We start from the raw sequence: 24,455 nt of genomic DNA, 5'->3' as shown, positions 1-24,455 counted from the left end.
CTACCCACCTACTACCTCCTGCCTCACCCCTCCAACATCCCCCTGCTGGGGCATCAAACTTCTACAGGACTAAGGATCTCCCCTCCCATTGATGTCAGAAAAGTCCACCCTCTGCTACCTATGTCTCTGGGGACATGGATCCCACCCTGTATACTCCTTAGTTGGTGGTCTAGTCCCTGGGAGCAGGAGATGGACCGACCAGCTAATGTTGTTCTTCCTATGGAGTTTCAATTCCCTTCAGCTCGTCCAGTACTTACTCCAGCTCCCCCACCAGGGTCCCTTAGCTCAGTCTGATGGTTGGCTTCAATCATTCACATCTGTATGGATCAGTTGCTGCTGAACCTCCCAAGAAGCAGGTATCCTGTCAGCAAGTGCCTCTTGGCAAGGTCATCAGTGTTGGGTATAGTGTCTACAGATATGATGGATCCCCTGGTGAGGCAGCTCCGGATGGCCCATCCTTCAGTCACTACTCCATTTTTTGTCCCTGTCCTTCCTTTAGCCAGGAACATTTCTGGGTTTAAAACTTTGAGATGGCTGTGTGGCCCAATCCCCAAGGGAGGACCATGCCTATTTACTGAAGGTGATCTGTACAGGTTTTATCTCCTCTTCTGTGCTAAAATCATCCCCGAGGGTTCCTGGGAGTCTCTTGTTTCCATGGCATCTGGGACCCTCCAGTGGGTATCTCCAATTCCTCATCCACCCACTACATAATTTTATTCGATTTCCTGACCCTCTGTACCTCTATTTAGTCCCCTCCAGTACTTGATACTGCTCCCCATATTTCCTATTCCTCCTTTCTTCCTCCCACATCCCTTCCTCCACCTCCTGCAGTCATCCTGTTCCCCACTCAATGTAGACTTAAGCCCATTTCCAGGATTAATGTAGTTGATCTATCCACCTGTTCACTCATTGATTTATGAAAATATTTCACATCCTGAATGTCAGATTCAAAGAACTAGCAGTCAACAGGAAACAGAAATATGACAACAGCATCGTAGACAGTATTGCTCAAGGAAATACATAAAAACTACACAAAAATAAGATATGGAGATTTCAAATGTTAGTGTTTAGAAAATGATTTTTCAACGTGCCAAGATCAACCAGTCACTTAGAAATCAGTTACTGCATAAGGTAACAGATGACAGCCTTCTCTCAGGACAACTCACCATCCAACATTTTTTGCAACAAAATTCCTCATGACAGTAGTTCTGTCGTTAGTTTATTTTTATTCATTTAATTTGATATACATATTTTATTTCAAATTTGCCAACCATTTATATTAGCTTCAGTTTAATTTTGAATCTTATTAAATAATTATAAATTTTATAGTGAATTAAGGCATTTCAAACTTGTTATAAAATATAATCTAATTAATAGTGATGTTTTATAGCAATATTTTTTTATAAAAGTCTGTATTTAATTCATTTAACATTAACTGCCTTGTGTTCCATCACCTGAGTCAGGTTGTAAAATGAATCAGAAAGCAGTTGCATACCACAACCATTCATGCAATTATTTTATTAACTTTATGTGATTAAATTTTCTTCATATGACAAACAGGATGCTGACTGTAGTAAAATACTGGTGGTACCTGAGGGGATAAAGAAAAGCAAAACAATAATATCCTAGTGTGATGTTGAATAAGCAAACTCATTTTCATAGATTTTTTCTAGCAGTAAAATTAAACTGGAATGTGATTTGTGATAGACAACTATCAAGAAATGTGTACTATACTTCCAAACATGAATTACATATTCTAAATGCATTCTCTATGGTCCAAGTGTTATACATTACAAACTAATAATACTCACAGAATAACTGAATTATAACATAATCACATAATCAAGGGTCTGAGATAATTTTACTAACATTTTAGTCTAATATCTCTATGTAATTCTTAATTTCTAATTCAAATAATGTTTTTTTTCTACATTTTGATGTATTCTTATGAGTATTAAATTGCAAAGTATTATTTTTACTATATCTTGCTTGCATATATATTGACCTATGATTTATACTTTATAAAATAACCAATTAAAAGTCTCAGTTTAGAGTCTTAATGCTAGTAAATTATATCTGCTAACTTAAGGTAGTCTTACATTTAGGTAGGCCAAAATCTTAAGTTCCTTTGTAAAATGATACTAATATATATTTGTGAATATCCAGATAAATTTCTAAGATGTTTAGATAGCATTGATCCTAAACACAACTAATAAACAAAGCAACACAGGATAGATAAACTTGAAATTATACTTTGGTAATAAAAAAGAACTTTCTTACCTAAGTTATTTTCTTCTTCACCACTAAAGAATATTGACAAATATATCAGGGAACCAATGTCTGTACCTCTTTAGACCTGCACAGAAGCCACCACAGCACCAAAAGAGATGCCTGCCTCAGCTTACGGTTTCTCAGAATCAGGATGCAGGAATGGACTGAGGGGAAAGTAATTATAATAGAGGCATAAAACAGATTTTTTTTCCCTTGAGGCGTAGAGGTCCAAAGTTGTATGGCAAGAGACAAAAAGAAAAGTATGTAGAACAGGAGAAAGGTCACCACCATGTATAAGGCCTCTATATGCGCTGCGGTACTGAGGTCTTTGAAGTCTTTATCATGGTACTGAATGTTCTTCAGGTGTCTCCACAGGGAGAAGATGAGGAGCAGAAAAGCAAGCAGGGACACAGTGAAGGGGATGAGTGTGAACATTGTGTTGATTAAAAGAGAAAGTCTGAAAAAACGAGTGTAATTCTTTGATCTGAAACCAAAAGAGAGGTTTCTTTTGGATTCATCATTCCAGATATCAATATGTATGTTCATCACTAAAATATTCAAAAGCAAGAAGACCAGAGAGACCAGCAATGTCACTGAAACCACTTTTTTAAATCTCCACCTTAAATAGAGAAAAATATAATTTGAAAAATTGGCTATCTTGAGAAAATAAAAGATGCTGAGACATGTAGCAAGCCAAATACTGAAATGATTTGCAACAATCCAGGTGTTATTGCTTATTCTTACCATTTTCACAGCCATTTGTAAATCTGGATGCAGTAAAGATATTAGTGTAATGAAGTATATAGAACATACCATATCTATCCTGGAGATTGCCAAAGCAGTAATGATCTGATCCGCTAAAGAGATTTTTCTTCTCTTCACCCAGTCTATGATGTTCACCAGTGCTATGAATCCATTGGCAACATTCCCAATTATGAATTGTACAATGATAGTAACTGCACATATGATCTCTATGGCAATACCCATCGTCCATAAGAGAAAGTCTTGATATCAGTAATCACTGAAGAATTTGTTACTGTGTTCAATTTGAATACTTTTTCTGGAAATTTATAACATTCTTCTAAAACTCCCAATATAATGACAAACAAGAAAACATCAAGATTTATCAATGTAGGTGAACGTAGCTGTATTTATGGAAGTATTGTTTTTTGAAATGATCCCACTGAGTTACATCCAGATTCTGTGTGTCCTAGAGTAACCTGGAATCTACTGCCTCTGATGATGAAGGAAAGGCTGGGACCTCAATGCTGAAATGTAAATAAAGGTGTGTTGATTTGCATTGGATTCTTAGTTTTTCTTTCTTTACATATTTTAATTGACAATTTGAGTTCTGGGCCAGATGTATTCAAAACATTCTACGACCTTTGGAGACAACAAGTTGTCAGACTATGAGAGTTCTTAAATATTGAAGACAATTTAAACTGTCTAGATAAAGTGTCTATACATTTACAACATAAAATGTCTATACCATTATATAACCATACCTATTTGAAATCTAAATTCTCATTATTTTCATTTCATTAATAAAGATTTTCTTCTTTTTACTTAACAATTTTCATGCATTGAGCTTGGTCTTCATTTTTAAGTTATCAGAAATTGTTTCAAAGTATACATTAAACTGTTTAACATTGTGTAATAGGTTCTTTTATACAAATACATTGTGGTTCCTTAAAATAGTCACTGAGATGATTAAGTTCATTCCTGAAGGTCATATAAAAAGATGAGATACTAAGACTGAGGCACAGCAACAACCAAGTTTAGAGAATCAACTACTTCATTTTGACATAACTGTATGAGGGTTCACTTTTCAATTTCCATCTCCTCTCCTAAAATAAAAACATGACCATTGGAGAATAAAAGACAAGATAGCCTTGCACTGAATAGTTGTGACCGTTGTTATTGTTGTAATCCAACATTAAACTGTTTCCATTTTTCTGCAGAACCAACATGAACTAAAAAGATATTTATCAGATTAATATCCATAAATTTTACATTCTGTTTAATGTATTTAGCTTCACAGTATCTAGTTAGCTGTGTTTACCACAAAGGCAAGGTATGAAAGATTACCATGACTGATTAGTTTGTAAAGCAGAAATTTGGTCTGCTTAATATTTTCTCTTTAGAGAAGAGTGAAAGTTAAGTATAGACTGAGAAGAAGGCTAAATGGACAAAGATATAAAACACAAAGTGAATTTTCTACTACCCACAAAAACTTAATCTAGGGAACTGAAATATCATATGATATATGACTATGAACAGAGACTCGCTGATGTTCTCAAAGAAAGCAGATTCATTGGAGTAAAGAAACATCAGTTTTATGGATTAGGTTCATAAAACTGTGTTCAGTGATGTTTTTATTCTGTAAATGAAACAATTGGAAAGATATGTGGTATGGAAAAGTTGATATCTGATGTTAGCCTTAACAGTTTTCTAGAGACATGTCTCTCACTGGCATGCTGGTATGTCACCTTATCAGATGACAGTTTCTCTGAGCTTGTGCAGTCATTGTGTTTGATAGTTTCTCTGAGCTTGTGCAGTCATTGCAAAACACATGTCATCCTGATTTAGTTCCTATTTCTTTGAAGTCCTGTTTGGAATAGAGGCCTAATCCTCCTGACAATTTTAACTATTTGTCACCCTGTGTAGTGCAGGCAGAATAGATGGCATTTTTTTTTTGAGTTTTGTTTTGCTTTGTTTTGTATGGGATTCAAACAATTCTGTCCATGACACATAATCTGAAATAAAACCATTACAGCTATTACAATGATTTAGTTGGAGTAGAAAGTACCAACAGCATATTTTGAGATTTATATTAATTAATATAATTTTTTGTATAAGTTTTGGGCTATATTTAGAATTATAATTATACCTCTTTTACCCTGAGAAGCATGATTCTACTCCCTTATGGATCATAATTTGATAATATTTATCCAATCCTTTAAATAGTTGAGTCCTGACATTAAAACATATAGCCCACAATAATTTCTATGTTTTAAGTTTCAGTTTGCCTGTACTGGCTGCAGTTTCAATCCAGTGTATGCAAATGAAAATGTGTTACAAAGTTTCAGTTTAACTGAGTATAGAGTGTAGAAACCGTAATAGGGGTTATTTTCATAGCTGTTAATTATTTTTTATTTTGTATCTTAGTTTCTCTTCACATTTCTATAACAAAATACACTGATGAAAGCAAATTACAGTAACAATAGCATGGGTTTATTTTGGCTTACAGTTCAGTGAAAGAGAAACCAGTGTAATAAAAGCTTGAAGCAATCACATCAAATTTTAAGTCAGGAAGCAGAGGAAACAGAATGCTCACTGCTTCACAGCTTTCTCTATGTTTTTATCTCTTCCTCTATCTCTCTGCTTCTGCCTCTGTCTCTGCCTTTCTTTGTGTCTGTCTCTGTCTGTCTGTCTGTCTGTCTGTCTCTCTCTCTCTCTCTCTCTCTCTCTCTCTCTCTGTGTGTGTGTCTGTATGTGTGTGTGTGCATGTGTGTGTATTTGTGTGTGTGTGTGTGTGTGTGTGTAGCACAGAATCCCAACCTTGGGATCTATAAGAAATCAATCTTCTCACTTCAATTAACATATTCAAGATGATTCTCTATAGACATATAGAAAACCTATTTCAAGTAGGCCCACACGGAGGCTTGTCTTTCGATTATTCTACATTCCCTTAAGTACTGCAAGGATGAAAATGGAGAGGACTCTCAGAAAAGAAGGTCCAGCACCAGGCCCAAACTGGGATCCTACTCAAGGAGGAGGCCCCAATGTCTGACGCTATTGCTGAGGCTATGGTGTCCTCACAAAAGGGAAACTATCACAACTGCCCTCCAAAAGACCCAACAAGCAGCTGAAAGAGTCAGATGCAGATATTTGTACCCAAGCAATGGACAAAAGATGCTGACTCTTGTAGTTGAATTAGGGAAAAGCTGGAAGAAGCTGATGAGTGCAACCTTTTAGGAGAACCAGCAGTCTCAATTAATCTGGACCCTCCCTTCCCAGACTTCTCAGACACTGGATCACCAATCAGACAGCATTCACCAGTTGATATGAGGCTCCCAACACATATAAAGCAGAGGACTGTCGGATCTTGGTTCAATCAGAGAAGGTGCACCTAACCCTGAAGAGACTGGAGGCCCCAGGGACTTTAGAGGTCTGGTGGGATGGGGTGGGTGAGGGAATATCCTCGTGGAGACAAGGGGAGTGGAGTAGGTATGGGATGTGGAACAGTCAGAGTGTGGACTGGGAGAGGGATAAAATCTAGAGTGTAAAAGTACATAAATAAAAGGAAGTGATTAAAAACACTGTAATACGGAGTCAAAGAATTAATAAGAGTGAGGGCCTAAATATGAAAGAAGAAATTCATTAAACCAAAACACACTGTGACTGATTTCTTTTGAAAAAATGAGTTTAAATAAATAAATCTTCATTTCCAAAATATAGAAAAAGTCAAAGTCTTGCTGAAGTGTTAGCAACTTAGAAGACAGAAAATAAGACAAAGAAAAAGGAATACCTTTTAATATAAATTTAATATATTTATAATTTTTGTACAGTTTTTAAAACTTTTACCTCCAATTTTCCACAAAAGTCATACCAATAATATATCCATATAAGCAAACTAATGGTATATACTGATCACTCAAATTATGTAAATTTCTTTTTATAATCATACTATGTTTCTGCCAAATCTATTATGGGTACATAGTGATATAAATTATAATACATCCATTGATCTCAATTAGAAGACTATATCAGTCAAAATTTGTTAGCTTACAGGTTAAATTCAACTCAATGTTCTGCATATTTGGAGATTACATTGGGAAGATAGTTCATTTCTGAATGTAAAATACATATTCACAATTATATAGATATATTTAAGATTCATTATCTTAAATATAATGATAAAGATGTAAAATATCAATAAACCTCCCCCAAGCGATCTGAAAGATTTGTTAATTGAATCTCATATTTGGAGTAAAGAGTTGGAAGCTCTGATTTCTAAATCAGGTTTGCATCTTCATTTTAAATATACAACTTTAAGCATACCTTCATTACAATTATTTTAAATTTATCTAAAACTATAAATTTATATATTAATAGCTATATCTCACACACATAAACAATATGTCTTTTTTAAGAGTCTGAATTTAAAATCTTGGAAAAAACTATTATTGATGAATGTGAATCTATACCATCAGATGGAATGAATGGTAGTTTATTAACACCAATATGATAATTACACAAGTAATATGGATTCAGTATGTTTAAATATGTATTCCAACACTGAGATAGTACAGAATGTGTTAATAATCACATAACAAAACAAATAAACAAAAATATCATGTACTATGTAATTTGTCAAATACACTGCTGGAGACCACAGTTAGACAATTTAGACTAAACAATACAACTGTCTATGGAGATTTTGAATGCTACCTGATGAAACTTTTTTAGCTTTTGATTTGGAAAAAATCTCTATTTTTCTAAGAATATATTACAAAGACTTTACCTGTTAGTCTAAATGATGTTAGGTCAGACACAGAGGAATAGCTATTACCTGTAAGGGAGGTATCTCCTGACAACACAACTCTGATTCTGTAAGATTCAAATTGATCACTACTGAAGAAATTTTAGTAAATAAATAGGTTTTTAGTAGAATCTTGGACATGAATGAAATTTTTTTCTGTGAGCCTTAATTTACACTATTATAATGGTGATAAAATCATTATATTTTATAAAGATCACATTTTGATTGTAGCATGTTTGGGTAATGCTAATTCCAAACGTACTTTTAAATAAACAATGTAATAATATTGTAAACAAGAAAAGATCAGAAATAAAAACAAAGATAAATGTGAAAGAATTTCTTAGAAATTGACTTGGCTTTAGAACATGCATGATGCTCCAAACCTTATTAGGAACCAGAGGATCTTACATCTTCGAGCCTGTGCCTCAGCCACCACAGCACAGAAAGAGAAGCCTGTCTCAGCTTAGTGTTTCCTAGAATCAGGATATAGGAGTGGCATGAAGAAAATGCTATTCCAGTAAATAGGCTAAGTAAAAATATCATATAATTCTCCTGTAAGCCAATGCTCCAGACATGTATAACAACAGAAAGTAAAAAAATGGCATAAAGAGAGAGGAAAGCAAGGACAGTTTTTAAGGCTTTAATGTGGGCCTTGGTTTTGGAATCTCTGGAACCCCTGGTATTGTGATGCATCTTCTTCTCATGTTTCCACAAAGAGAAAATTAATAGGAAAAAAGCCACCAGTGACACAGCAAAGGGGATGCTCGAAAATAGAGAGTTGGTGAATAAAAGATGTTTGAGAAATAAAGTTGAGTTCCTCGAACTAAAATTATAAGGCATGATTCTTGTGTTTAGTTCAACCCAAACATCAATATGGGCATTGATGAGTGTGATGTTCAAAACCAAGAGGGGCAAAGACAGCATCAGGGTTATGGAAACCACATGCCTAACTCTCCATTTTAAGTAAAGAAAAATTGAATTCGAAAAATTGACTATCTTCAGAAGGTAAAAAATGCTGAGTTTAGTAGAAAGCCAAAGATTAAAGTGATTGGTCACAACCCAGGCAATATTGGTCACTCTTACAATTATTTCTGTCATTTTTACTCGGTAAACAAGAAAAAGAAATATATTTATTTCTACAAGCCAGAGCTGAGTAACTCGGGAAATTGTAAGTGCAATGATGATTTGATCCACTGGAGAAATTGTTCTTTTCTGAACCCAGCTGATGCAATTCACCAGTGCTATAAATCCATTTAACAGGTTCCCAATGATAAATTCCAAAATGAAAATGGTTGTAAATATGATCTGTATGATAGCAGCCATAGCCTGCAAGAGAATCCCACAGTCTGTTACTTATCACTATATTCATCTAAGATGCTATGTCTATTAAATAAATGAAAAATCAGAAAGAGTTTCTCTTTGAAATCTCACACAACCAATGCAAATGAGGAAACATTCAAGATATCCTAGTGACTGACTTCATAGTTTTCCTCTTGAATGTCTTGCATTTCTCCACACATTCTAGCTAAGCTTTGACTAGATAATAAATACCTTATACATAATAGACTAGAGTCTTTGGCAGCTGATGATAAAGGAAATGCTGGCTTTATAAGTGTAACTATGCAAACAAAACACACTATTTATATTCTTTGACTTTTATACCACTATGCACATTTTTATAATCAACTTTGAAGGACTACTAATAGTACACAATTTAAATAATTCTAACAAGAAAAATATTATTAGATGGGATGGGGTATGTTGATACACAAATTAATTTCTGCTTTTAAGAGACAGAGGTAGTTAAATTTCAATTAGTTTGAGGCCAGCCTGGTCTATGTAAGTCTCCAGGCCGGTTTACAGATTGAAAACTTTTCTTATAAAAAGAAATATTTTTTGTGCATGGAACTTCCTAAACATTTTAAATATATGATACAATGATCTATTCAGAAATATTACCCAAATCTCATACTAAAAACTATCATCGTATAGTAATCTCCAGGGGAAATTATTCTGAAAATACTATTAATAAAATAGTTTGCTATTTATAAATGCATACATTCAAACACACATACACAGTTGGATTGAGGTCCACCTACCTTTGCTTTTTTCTCCAATAATTTAAATTTTTCTGGTAGTACAGGATTTAAAAATTAATCTACCGTATACTAAGGACCACAAAAGATAACATAGCATTTTCAGTGTTTTAAAAAGAGTTCCATTTGGTCCAAGTAAGGATGCTTTAAACAGACTTGGAAAGGAGAAGAGAGCAATCATGGGAGGCAGAGGGAGGGAGAGATCTGGGTGAGAGAGGGCAGGGGAGAGAAAAGGGGGAACATGGTCAGATATTCGGGGAGTTGGGGGACAGGGGAGAAGCCCTGTGGGCCAGCAGAATTAATGAAAATAAGCAACCTCCAGAGATGAGAGGTGGGAAGTGGAGGGACCCTCTTTAATATACCACAGACCTGATAGGGGAGAGATTCTCAGGACCCAAAGTGAGGAACCTTAGATGAAATGCCCAGAAGTGGGGAAAGGGAACTTGTAGAGTCTACCTGCAGTAGAAAGACAGGCCATTAAATGGAGGAATGGGGTTGCCATCCAGCAGTCAAAAATTCTGACCCAGAGTTGTTCCTGTCTAAAATAAACTGCAGGGACAAAAACAAAGGACAGACTGAGGGAAAAGAGGTACAGTGACAGGCCCAAACTGGGATCCAGCTCAAGAGGAGGTTCCAAAGCCTAACACTAATACTGATGCTGTGGTGTACTTACAGACAGGGGCCTAGCATTGCAGTCTTCTGAGAGATCAAACAGCTGAAAGAGTCAGTTGCAGATACTTACACTCAAGCAATAGACAGAAGCTGGGGACCCCTGTGGTTGGTTTAGAAAAAAGCTGAAGAAGCTGAGGAGGAGAGCGAACCCATAAGAAGACCAGCAGTCTCAACTGAGCTGGACCCCTACAATCTGTCAGACACTGAGCCACCAACCAGGCAGCATATAGCAGCTGATATGAGGCCTCTGACACATATACAGTAGAGGACTGCCTGGTCTGGCCTAAGTGAGAGAAGACATGTCTAACCCTTTAAAAACTTGAGGCCCCAGGGAGTAGGGAGGCCTGGTCAGGAAGGGGTGGGTCAGGACACTCTCTCAGACACAGCAGGGAGGAGGAGTTGGAAGGAACTGTGGGAGACCAGGAGGGGGTGCAATAACTGGAATATAAAAAAATAAAAGTAATTAAAAAATCCTCGTATTCATATTACATTATGAAATGTACATATTCAGTAAACAGTGAAATATTTCTTTTGCACACGAAAAATAGTGTAAATCTGTTTATGATGACATTAAATAGGACTCACTCTCAATATACGACTCTCCTTTGCCCCATAGGGCTGATTGTTCCACAAGTTTCAAAGTGTTCAAATTGTATCCACCCCTTCATCTCTCACCAATATCTACCCTATGGCTAGAATCAGAATTAACATCAAAGAACTAGATCAAAGATGATATGATTCTCTGTTGCATGAAAATTAAGTATGACACAATCATTATTCATAATAATCAAGGTCCTGACACATAATATATAATGCTTTAAATGCTATCAAAAATAGGAAAAACATTCATGTAATCATGTTAACAGATGGCAGAGAACAACATGGGACATTTTACTGTGAATGTCCTCCGTACCAACTGAACTAACCAAAGCAATCCGAATAAAAACAGAACATCCAATATTTTAAAATGCACATGATATCTTAAATTGGAAATGTGTTTTGATACAGAATAATAAAATATCATGTGCAACATTTACACAAACCTTCCAAGAACTGAGGAAAAGTGTAACAATAGAGTCTACCCAGGAAGGTTCCTCACTCTGGCTCAGCTCAGCTTAGGTGGTGAAGTTGAGTACTGAAAAGAAGACAAATCAGAGCCAAATGATTACATGAGGGGTTCAAGTGGAATGATGGAGCGTGTGGGAGTATTGAAACTTCAAGTAGTTCAGGAAGGAGAGAGGCATGGCTCTCTAGAGTGGGCTACTCTCAGCCTGAGGATATTTCCTTTGCTCTGCTTCAGCACCTTTCACTCTAGGTAGGAAACATCTTAGGTTTGAATTGTGTTTCCTAGGGAAGAGAAACTTTTCAAAAAAAGATGAGTTTGTTAATAACAATGACTCCCAAAATTAAGAACTAACTATGGATTAAATCTTCCGCAGATACATGATTCCATATATGATTTAGAATAGAATTTTCATAACAGTTAAGAGCTAAAGATTTAAATAATGAAGTCTGAATGTACTTAAGTATAAATTACAGTGGAAAAAAAGAAGAATTTATCAAAACAAACTTATGAATGATCACTATATATAAATAAAATTAATACTACATTAATATAAAGTAACATGAACATGGAGTAATAATCATGTAAAATCCTAAAGATATAAATAAGAAAATAACTGTTCTATTTGAAAAATATAAAAAGCATGTTACTGTGAGCCTTGTGTTCATCATATGCTTGATGAATCATTACTTGTTATTTTTTAACTATAAAAGAGAGTTTTGGATTTGTAGTAACAAAGCAAGACTGATAAGATATCTCAGCAATTAAACATACCTACTGCTCTTGCAGGTGATCCTTGTGTAAGTCTCAGAACCCAAGTCTTGTGGCTCTCAATATCCTATTACTACAGCTCCAGTTAGATAAGCTGCCTTGAGTCATCATGGAAACCTGAATACACATGCACACGCCCCCACAAAAACACATACACTAACACACAATTAAGCATAAGAGCATAAAGTTCACAAATCTAACCAATTCTGAAGATGGTAAGAGCTGAGAAAATTTCTTCTGAGAAGATATATAATGATTCAGTCATTGAAGTTTACCAATGCAATTGGTATACAACATTTCTAGAAGAAAATTCTGTAATTACTTGAGGGAAAATTATGCTGCAGACAAGATGAGTTACAAAACTTACTACATGTTAATGGGTAGGAACAGACAAGCCCACTCTTCCTTATGGGTCTAAATTTCTTCTAGTACCTGATTTTTGGATGTGGAATAAACTCTGAGATTTTTACCCTCTGGTTTGTATAGTAAACTTTTTGATTATTTTTTTACACTGTATGACTAGTGTTCTTCAGGGAAACTGTGACAACATGCTGAAAGAACAAGCAAATGTTACTTTGATGAAAAGCATTATTATTTACAAGATAATTCAAAATAACTCCTGTTTTATGTATAACATACATCAGCATAATAGGCTAGAGTCTTTTATAGCTGATGTTTCAATAAAAGCCGAATTCTCATTTGTTCCATGCAAATGAAGACATATTTCTTTTCATAGTTTTGATGTTTTGTTTTCTCTAACTTTTGCATATTTTGGATTTGGCAAGCTTGGATGTTTAGTAGCAGAATATGAGACCCTAATTAGAGTGTGTCAGATACGGTTCAAGCTGATGAAACTTAGTATGGTTCAGGTGACCTTGTGGTTCTTGTTACTAGGTATAACAATTTCAACAAATTACTATATTTGTGTAAAAAATTCTTTAAAAGCTTTTCTTACTTCATATCTTTCTACTTTTTTGAGGAACCAACAGGAATGCTAATATTTTTTCCAGTGGATACCTAGTTTTATTGTCTGTAAGCCAACTATAGAACATCCCATCACCCTTTCTACCCTGCAAAATTTCAATTATTTCCTGAAAACAATCTAACAATGAGTAACAAATCATTTTGGTTTTATTTCAAGATGAAATAGATCCAGAGAACTGAGATTTAAATCTCAGTTTCCACTCAGACTCCTGAGGAGGTAGTATTTATTAAATGTGTTTCTCATAATTAGGGCTCTCACAGAGATTTTTTTCCTTTGTTATGTTTAATACCTAAATATTCACTGTTTACTTAAAGTACTTGGTTATTTTCTAGATATTTCTAAATTTAAGGTGAATTTTTTTAGAACTGCATTATATACAAAGATTGTTCAGAATAGTTACCTTGGGAAATTGGTTTTACGTACTTCTAAGACTCTCCTCATACTTGAGATAGATGTTCAATGCCAGGTGTCCTGTCCAAAATTCTCTGAGCAAATTTCGTTGAGAGGAGGCTGTGAAAAGTTTCTGATTATCAGACAGAGTTTGGCATGGTGAAGCTTTCCATTCCGCTAACCTTAAACAGTGTCAAAATACATTTCATCTGAATCACATGTCTGCTGATTATGTATGTTTGTACAGCATAATTTTCTTTAATCTTTGAAATCGCTTTGTGTGTTTAAAATTATCTATAGTAATATTTTTGTTATTTTAGAGAGGGTTTTTGGTTATTACTACACCTATATTTTCTTTGTTTTGTGTCATTCATTTATTCTTTCACTATTATAGTCTTCCATATATACAAATACTGGATATATGTTCACAAGCAAAAAAAAAGATTAAAAATAACTGGCAAAACACAGCTATATTGAACACTTTTTTCTTATTTTCTAAGATAGGGTTTTATCAGTGTTGGCAGAGCACTCACACTGTAGTTTGTACTACATGTCCTTTTGAGATAAAAGAGTTTATGCAATTATTATTCTGTTCTATAAAATAAAATTGTATGTTCATAATTTTAGGGTTCATATTCTAATATAGCTGAAGTACAAAAAAATGAGCTTAAATCGACTCCTATGAAAGTCATAGAGGTCTTTAAAGACGGACAGAATAAATCTCTTAAAGAAATATAGGAAAATACAAACAAAAAGGTGAAGGAAATGAATAAAAGTGGTGGATTTCTGGTGGAATGACCATCCTTGACCTCAAGCTATACTGGTGGAATGACTATAAATAGTACATAGTATTGGTATGGAGACAGACAGGTTTAAACATTTTTAAGAATGCAAAAAGGAGAGTATGATTGACATGTCAGATATCTTGACACCATTTAAACAACCATAACCCTAAAATAAATAAAATAAAACTTAAAATTCTAATATTCTTGTTTCAAGGAACATAAGAAATAAGTACCCTGCCTCTGTGAAAACTTCTAAGTATATGAAGTCAAGTCATAGTCTTGGCATTTCTTTCTCTATATTACTATAAAAGTAACATTTTTCAAACATTTTCACTTGATTGTATTTTATCTGATATGTATCCCTACTACTTAAGGTACATAAGTATAAAATTTACTCTTTTTATCAGTCTTGAATATTTATGAGATTTTTTCTTCAATTTCTACTATTAATGAAATACAGGTTTTGAATAAATTAAGTCTAATTTAATCATATATATTTAATATATAATATTTTATATTTAATATTTCAATTTTCAATATTACTATCATCTAATAATGATTGAAACACTGAAATATAGAAATTTGTACACATATGTTCTATAAAAAGTACTTGAACATACTGATAGGTTTTTCAAGTACAGTTTTATATGTCGCATAAATGTAGATAACATACAATTCAGTTAGGCGTTAGCATCACGCATACATGAAAAAGTTGCCTTTTCACTTCTGGTTTTTGCCTACATTCATCTGTATAATTTTGTCATTTGAAAAAAGAAAAGTGACTAAGGGCATACTGTTTCCAATCTTTCTTATAATATCCATATAGCCAAATATCTTTTTATTTAGTAAGCTATGGAAAAAAAATCTTAGAGTTAGATTTGTAAGTTATTTAAATATATGTATTCTGGAAATATTAAAAAGGAATACTGTTGCTCTATTCACTGAATTTATAGACACAATGGATTCTGATATTGCTAGAAAACATATTATGCTCTTGTTGCTCGAAGAACTTGGAGAGTTTTTTCTTCTATTACAATCAGTTTGTCACCTGCCATAGAATAAACAGAAAATGTCTGCTTCATCTTATTGTTACCGCAGATAAGAATACAGAAATGGCATGAAAGGTAGACCATGCCTGTAGTCTGGCAATGTGAGAACACAGAATTGGATGATCTATGAGAATTCCAGCCAGATATTATCACATGGAGTCTATACTCAATAACAGGAAAATGACACCATCATTGCAAAGCCTTAATGTGAACCATGGTACTAGGATCTTTATGACCTTTATTGTGGAATTTAGTATTTCTGAGATGCTTGTACCAGGGAGTACGTCAACTGCAGAACACATATCAGTGATACAATAAAAGCCACAGTGTTTACCAGCACGAATAGACTTATATTGGAAAAACTTGCACTTTGCTTCCATTTGGTCTTCCAAGTCAAGTTTCTTTTATCTTCACTCCCTTACACAGTCACATTTATATTCACCTTCACAAAACTAGGAACCCAAAATAGCAAAGACCCCAAGAGTACTATAAAAATAAGTTTCTCAACATTCTTTTTGAAGTGAAAAGTAGAAGGTTAGAAAAACTGTCGATCTTAAGTAACAAAAAACATTAAATATGGTTGCAAGCCAGGTGCTTATGTGGTTGTTTACACTCCCATTTAACATGAGCAATGAACCTTACTTCCCTTTTATATATCTACACTAAACACCTTTGCATATTAGTTCATTAATATGATCCAGAGGAAACAAATTTTAGATGTTGCAAAAGCAAGTAGAATTGAAGAGAAGTTTTTACTCTTGCTGCAATTCATGAAGTTCATCAGTGTTATGAAGAGATTGATAGAGTTTCCTGTGAGACATTCTATAATTATTATAATGAAGACAGTTCTTTCTAGTTTATTCATTTTGTCTGGAAATAAATATTAGAAAAGAAAGAAAAACAAAACTGGCCATAAAGTCACCTGTCATTACTTAATTAAACTGAAGAGTCTATGTATCCTTGTCTAAAGGATATGTAGTAGATTCTTCTTTCCTTCCAATTCCATACCAACACTGATGTTGTTGCAGTGTGATAATGCATGAATTCAATCTTGTCTTTATAAAAACTGCAACATTTCAAATGTCTGATATAGCTTTATGTCTTTCCTAGCTTAGTAAACTGTTCAGAACTGTTGCTGGATTGAAATTACATTCTTGTTTGCAAGCATGTGAATAAAGAAATATTCTATTTCAATGTTTGCAACATTGTTTCCTATTTAATCTTTCCAGCATTTTTATTTTGTTAGTAAAATTTTAGAATTCAATAGGTAAATCATACATATGGTGTATAAAAAGATTAATGAACTTTGATTATATCCATAATCACCATCACTGAACGCTCATTGAATTCCACATAAGAACTTATATAGAGAGAAATTAAACACTCATATTAAATAAATTTCTAGGAAAGAACAGGGAAATAAATATTACTTAAAATATGACTGTAGAAACTAAGTTACCTAGGTGTAATTTTTTTCATAAGATAATAAATGTGTGCCTATCTCTGTGTATATGTGTGTATGTGTGTGTTCACATGCATATACACACACAATTGTACCCAATATATTAAGAATTTATTTCACCATAATCTCTAGAAATAGAAGTATGTTTCAGGGATGTCATCTATATTTAAAAAATATTTTTCTTACTTTACCTTTTTAAGCATTATTAATATTTCTGAATAGTTCTTTGTGAGCTTTGTTAATAGTCTACTCAAATTCACCTAAATTAAATGTAGCAGTTATTTAATTAAAATAATCACAAAATGTAGGCTTTACTACCATCGGGAAAATAATGTTGGTGAGAAAAGAAAACTTGGTTCAGCCCAATTTAGATAATCAGTGCTGGACCAAGACTTCTTGGAGTCTGACATCACCTCAGTTATTTTTGCCATATTTAAGGATAGCACAGTTTTGTAAAAATAGTTTTCAGATAACTCATCCCTGCTAGTATAACAAAGCTTAAGACATGTTTATGTTAAATCCCTTTAAAAACTACATATGGGCACATTTGTAAAGTGGGTTCTTGTAGACTTAGTAATAATGCTCAAGATAAGGATCTAGGAAGAATGACAGGGGTAAAATGAATTCACGTGGAAGTCAGGATTTGCCAGGTTGGAAGATAACATAACAGTCACATAGTTTATTGTAAAATTCCAATGAGGTCTTTCATAAGAAATGTTTATGGTCCAGAAGTAATGCTAAAGGATTTAGGGAAAAGGGATTTGTCCTAACTAATAAATAAATTCTGGAAGATACGGACAGAGCCTGGTTCATCAGACAGCAAAGGATCACCAAGTGGTAAACGACACCCATTCCAACCCTTCCAGGAAGAGGACAAATTAAAGATTGCTTTCCTTTAGAGGACACCAATCAGTTTAACTTTCCTGGCATCCTCAGTGCTTATTGGTGAGTACACATAATTTTGTCCTCTGTATAAAAGGATGCACCAATTCTTGATGACTTGAAAAAATCATGTTTTCCATCTTAGGTCACCAGAGAATGTAAGTGAAAGAAGTACTGACATCCGCTTTCACTCCAGACAGAATGTTGATCATGGCTAGAAGAATAATCAACAAAGACTTGGTGGCATACCCTGCAACCCCAGTGCTTGAAATTCACACTGTGTCTCAAAAACAAACAAACAAAAGCATACAAACAACAAAACCATGATGGCAAGGGTAATTAAGAAAATCATTTTTATATGCTGTTGGTGTCAATGAAAATTGATAAAGATGCTGTGTACAGCAAAGTAAAACTTCCTATAAAAAAATTGAAAAATAAATAAATAAATAAATAAATAAATAACCAACCTTGTGTTGTCATACAATTTACCACATATCAGTGTATTTTTTTCTGCACATATTACCTACATGTGTATGTGTGATTATTTCAGTGCCTTTTACAATAATTAGGCCATATAATTGGCATGTGTTTCTGAAAAAAGGTAAATAGATTAAAATGTGAGTTTTTATATTATAGAGAGCAAGAAAAATGATATATACATACATATGTACTATTACATTTAATCTAAATAGTCTACTTGGTAAGATCTAGACTCACACTCAAAAAACAATTTCTAGACATGGCTGTGGAAGATCCTCTTAATCAGGCTCATTAAGTTAAGAAGACTTGCCTATACTGAGTGACACTATTTAATGGAATGAGATTCCTGAATGTATTTATACAAGAGAAACTGAACTGAATAAAAACATTCATCATTTTTACTTCTTTATGCTGAATGCAATGTGACAGACTACCTCCTGTGCCTTCCACCTGAACTTCTCCATCATGATGATCTGAGAGTAAGAATAAAGCTGTTCTTCTTTAAGTTGCTTTTGTGAAGGCAACAGAAAGTTTAGTACATCAGGACAAAAAAGAAAACTTGTTCATGGAGATGCCATGTATCCTAATGGTAGTCCCTTTGTCGTAAAACATAAATACCTTTCCAGAAATTTATGACTTTTAAAACATTATTCTCAACCTCGTGAAGACACATAACCTGTTAAAATGACCAAAGTTACTTCTCTATGGGAGAGTGCTAAATTTTTAGCACTACATAGGAAAAAATAATCTGACACTTGTCAGCTTCCCAAAAGCTCAGGGAACATTTTGGATGAAGGGGTTAGGAGAGGAGAAGGAATTTAAGAGATAGACCAAGGGGTAGACTACAATGTAACTGTGGATTACCTGAATGAAATGGCTATGACCATCTGTGATCATGCACACACGACCTGGAGGAGTCTGAAGCCATTAAGAAAGGTGGAAGGCCATCAAGACTCATGAAGTGGTACATGAGACTACTTATGAGGTGGTGTCTATGGAGATCATGGGGTAGCATATAAGATTTTCCTCACTATACATGGTATATGTGTAGTGCACCATTGTTGTAACGAAAGATCTCTTATTTGACAAGTTGCCTGTGCTCTCTTATATATTTCTAATTGAAGATATTAGTTCAACAAGATGATCTCTCTTGAATTTTTGCTTTGATATGTTATAGATATCTAGGATGTAAAGTTGTTGGACTATATCCTCCCAGGAAAAATATCATGTATCACAAAATTTTCAAAACAATTCAAATTTTGTGCATGGACCTCTTCATTTGGAAGAAATGTACATACTTGATATTATGAATTTGAAATCATGTAAATGAAGTCATATTCTTTTTCACTGCTTTGTGATTCAGCGTTGTAAATCCTTTGCATAATTTTAACTAATCTATGGTAGGTATATGCTAGTATAATTTTAGAAAAAAAACATAACAAATACACTCTGAATATTTTAATCATTTAAGTTTGTTTATATATAAAATCACTACTGATATGAATTGACTTTTTACTAGTTATGATATCTTACACAATACTATATGTCACTATGGCAGTTTAATAGATGAATAGCACTCTTCTTGCCTATATTCATCCTTCATCACCTTTTTTGAAACTCTCTTTCTTGCAACTGGTATGCTCTTACCACCCACATATCTCCCTTCAACTTTTATGTCGTATATTTTGAATCAAATATAAAAGAAATAAAGAGGAAGAAACAAAAGAATTAAAGGTCAGAGAGATTAAGTTTTTGTAGAAAGCCAAGATTGATATAATGGGTATTAGGAAATAACTTTTGATCTATTACTCTTATGCCAAACTGAAACAGAATCAAATTCAATTAGAATCATCCTGTCTAGCATTCCTGTAACAATAAGGTTTTACAACACATATCTTAAGAAAGAAGATACTGAGTTTAAAGAAAATTGATTTTATTATAAATTAAAATTTAGTTTTAATTAAATTGCTATTTACTTGCTTTGCTCAACTTTCAATATTCTCATGTAATCAAAGAAGACTTTAGAAGACAATGTATTTTGAAAAACTGTAAAATCAATGAATAAAATTTATGAGGGAATGATTTTATGTATAAATAAAGCCTATAAGAGACACACGGTTTCAGAATGGAAGTGCAACACAGAAACGTACTTCTTGCTGTCCTGAATCTAATGAAACAATTGAAGGAAAAAAGAAAAAATTCATATGATATGTTTGTTTTAGGGTCTGGTTTATTTCTCTTAATCTGATGGTCACAAGATTCATCCATTCACCTACAAATGGTATCATTTTATTTTTTCTTCTGCCTGAATAAAATACTCTATTATGTACACATGACATATTCTCTATTCCCTACTGGTAGGCACATTAACGACTTATACTTATGCTGTTATTATCACTGATTATTGTTTATAATAAATTTATCTCAAATATAAAGATCTACAGGAACTTTAATAAAATGGTAGAAGTTTATGTATCAAGAAATTGGAAGTTAATGGAAAACTATCATATAGAAAGATTGCTTAGAGTAGAAAGATGGCAGAAAATAAATACATGATAGATTGATCTATTGATAGGTGATAGATATAAGGCAAATTTAGTCATAATAGATAAAAATAAAACTAGTTGTTTAAATGTGAAAAACCTATGAACTGTATACGCATTAAATATTAAATATGGCATCAGTATGCAAATGAAAACTACTGAACATTAAACCAATATATCAGTCCAGAAATAATAACTGGGCATGTAATTAATATGCTATTTCAAAAATAGAGAGATCATCAAGACATAACAGGAAAGGAAAGAAAACATAACAAGAATATTATAGAGTCAAACTGTACCATGAGTCAAATAGCCAAATAAATACACACCTGCAGAAAACTCAGTTCAGCAGATACAAAAAGTATGTTCTTCTTGATATCCCTTTGAGCTTTTACAAGCAAAACACACTTTACGAAATAAGACATTTCTTAACAAATACAAAACTTTAAATATTTTATGTATAAAACCAGATAAAACAGACCCAAAGAAATTAAGAAGGAAGGCCCAAGTGAGGATGTTAAATCACACTTAGAGCCTTCCGCCCCTGCCTGGTCCTTTGGGCTGGGGCAGACACAGAATCGGTCTGCTCCTGTCCGGTGGAGATACTGAATTCTGAGTCATCCTACAAGAGTCACTGCACTCAGAGCAGCCGGTAAGAACTCCATCTCACTCTCTAAGCCCCAGAGATACTTCTGGGAGCCAGGGACATTTGGGACACAGCGGCTACCCAAACCCTGGCCCTCAGGAATTCCACCTCCCTTCCTCCACTGCCTAGTCCTTTGGGCTGGGACCTACAAAGAGTCGGTCTGCTCCTGTCCTCTGGAGATACTGAATCCTGAGTCATCGAGGAGCCACTGCACTCAGACCAGAAGGATTTCCAGATCCAAGAGGTGGCCTGAGTCCCAGGAGTTCTTCCACCCAGGAGATTAGGAGCATAAGACCACAGAGACATCTGGACTCTGAGGAGCTCTGCAAAAAGCAAGATAACTGGAAATACAGACTCCAGTCTTACACAGTGAGGGCAGGTAACACTAGAGTTAACCAGATGACGAAAGGCAAGCGCAAGAACATAAGCAACAGAAACCAAAGTTTCTTGGCATCATCAGTACCCAGTTCTCCCAATATAGCAAGCCCTGAACACCCCATCACACCTGAAAAGCAGGATTCAGAACTAAAATCACTTCTCATGATGATGATAGAGGATTATAAGAAGGACATAAATAACTCCCTTAAAGAAATACAGGACAGTACAAGTAAACAGGTAGAAGCCCTTAAAGAGGAATCACAGAAATCCCTTAAAGAAATGCAAGAAAACACAAAGAAGGAATTAAACAAAAACATTCAGGATCTGAAACTGGAAATAGAAACAATAAAGAAAGTTCAAAGGGAGACAACCATGGAGATAGAAAACCTAAGAAAGAGATCAGGAGTCATAGACGCAAGCATCACCAACCGAATACAAGAGATAGAAGAGAGAATCTCAAATGCAGAAGACACAGTGGAAATTATTGACACAGTTGTCAAAGAAAGTGCAAAATGAAAAAACTCCTAACTCAAAACATCCAGGAAATCCAGGACACAATGAGAAGACCAAACCTAAGGATAATAGGTATAGATGAGAATGAAGAGTCCCAACTTAAAGGGACAGTAAATATCTTCAACAAAATTATTGAGGAGAACTTCCCTAACCTCAAAAACAAGATGCCCATAAACATACAAGAAGCCTACAGAACACCAAATAGAATAGACCAGAAAAGAAATACCTCCCGTCACATAATAATCAAAACATCAGATGCACAAAACAAAGAAAAAATACTAAAAGCAGTAAGGGAAAAAGGTCAAGTAACATATAAAGGCAGACCTATAAGAATTACACCAGACTTTTCACCAGAGACTATAAAAGCCAGAAGAGCCTGGACGGACATCATACAGACCCTAAGAGAACACAATTGCCAGCCCAGATTACTATACCCAGCAAAACTCTCAATCACTATAGATGGTGAAACCAAGATATTCCATGACAAAACCAAATTTGCACAATATCTTCCCACAAACCCAGCACTTCAAAGGATAATTGATGGAAAACGCCAACACAAGGAGGGAAACTACAACCTAGAAAAAGCAAGGAAGTAATCTTCCAAGAACCCCAAAAGAAGATAACTATACAAACATAACTTTACCTCTAATAGCAAAAATAAAAGGAAGCCACAATCATTTTTCCTTAATATCTCTTAACATCAATGGTCTCAATTCCCCAATAAAAAGACGCAGACTATCAGACTGGATACACAAACAAGACCCAGAATTTTGCTGCATACAAGAAACGCACCTCAGTGACAAAGACAGACACTATCTCAGAATAAAAGGGTGGAAAACAATTTTCCAAGCCAATGGTCCCAAGAAACAACCTGGAGTAGCCATTCTAATATCAAACAAAATCGACTTTCATCCAAAATTAATCAAAAAATATAAGGACACTTCATACTCATCAAAGGAAAAATCTACCAAGGTGAACTCTCAATTCTGAACATCTATGCTCCAAATGCAAGGGCACCTACATACATAAAAGAAACTTTCCTTAAACTCAAAACACACATTACCTCTCACACAATAATAGTGAGGGATTTCAACACCCCACTCTCAGCAATGGACAGATCATGGAAACAGAAACTAAACCGAGACACTTTGACCTTAACAGAAGTTATGAACCAAATGGACTTAACAGACATCTATAGAACATTTCATCTTAAAACAAAAGAATATACCTTTTTCTCAGCACCTCATGGTACCTTCTCCCAAATAGACCATATAATTGGTCACAAAACAAGCCTCTACAGATACAAAAAGATTGAAATAATCCTTTGCATCTTATCAGATCACCACAGACTAAGACCGGTCTTTGATAATGACAAAACCAATGGAAAACCCATGTGAACATGGAAACTGAACAACTCTCTACTCAATGATGACTTGGTCAAGGAAGAAATAAAGAAAGAAATCAAAGACTTTTTAGAATTCAATGAAAGTGAGGACACATCATACCAAAACTTGTGGGACTCCATGAAGGCAGTGCTAAGAGGAAAACTCATAGCTCTAAGTGCCTACAAAAAGAAACTGGAAAGAGCACACACTAACAAGTTGACTGCACAACTAAAAGCTCTAGAACAAAAAGAAGCAAATACACCCAGGAGGAGTAGAACGCAGGAAATAATCAAACTCAGGGCTGAAATCAACCAAATGGAAACAGAAAGAACAATACAAAATATCAATAAAACCAGGAGCTGGTTCTTTGAGAAAATCAACAAGATAGATAAACCGTTAGCCAGATTAACCAGAGGGCACAGAGACAGTATCCAAATTAGTAAAATCAGAACTGAAAAGAGAGACATAACAACAGAAACTGAAGAAATTCAAAAAATCATCAGATCCTACTACAAAGACCTATATTCAACAAAACTGGA

At 34.3% G+C, this 24,455-nt stretch overlaps 1 protein-coding gene across 1 annotated transcript; it reads right to left on the bottom strand.

Moving 5' to 3' along the window:
- Positions 1 to 2,325: 2,325 nt before the first annotated feature.
- On the bottom strand, positions 2,326 to 3,258 carry LOC114632320 (taste receptor type 2 member 125-like). Its single transcript, XM_028780856.1, has one exon. It carries the CDS (start codon positions 3,256 to 3,258, stop codon positions 2,326 to 2,328), a length of 933 nt encoding a protein of 310 aa, XP_028636689.1.
- Between the last annotated feature and the right edge of the window lie 21,197 nt (positions 3,259 to 24,455).

Source organism: Grammomys surdaster, unplaced genomic scaffold (genome assembly GCF_004785775.1).
Source record: "Grammomys surdaster isolate TR1022 unplaced genomic scaffold, NIH_TR_1.0 373, whole genome shotgun sequence".
Classification (NCBI taxonomy): domain Eukaryota; kingdom Metazoa; phylum Chordata; class Mammalia; order Rodentia; family Muridae; genus Grammomys; species Grammomys surdaster.
The sequence above is the reverse complement of the archived record's forward strand: the minus strand, read 5'-3'. Positions and strand labels throughout refer to the sequence as shown.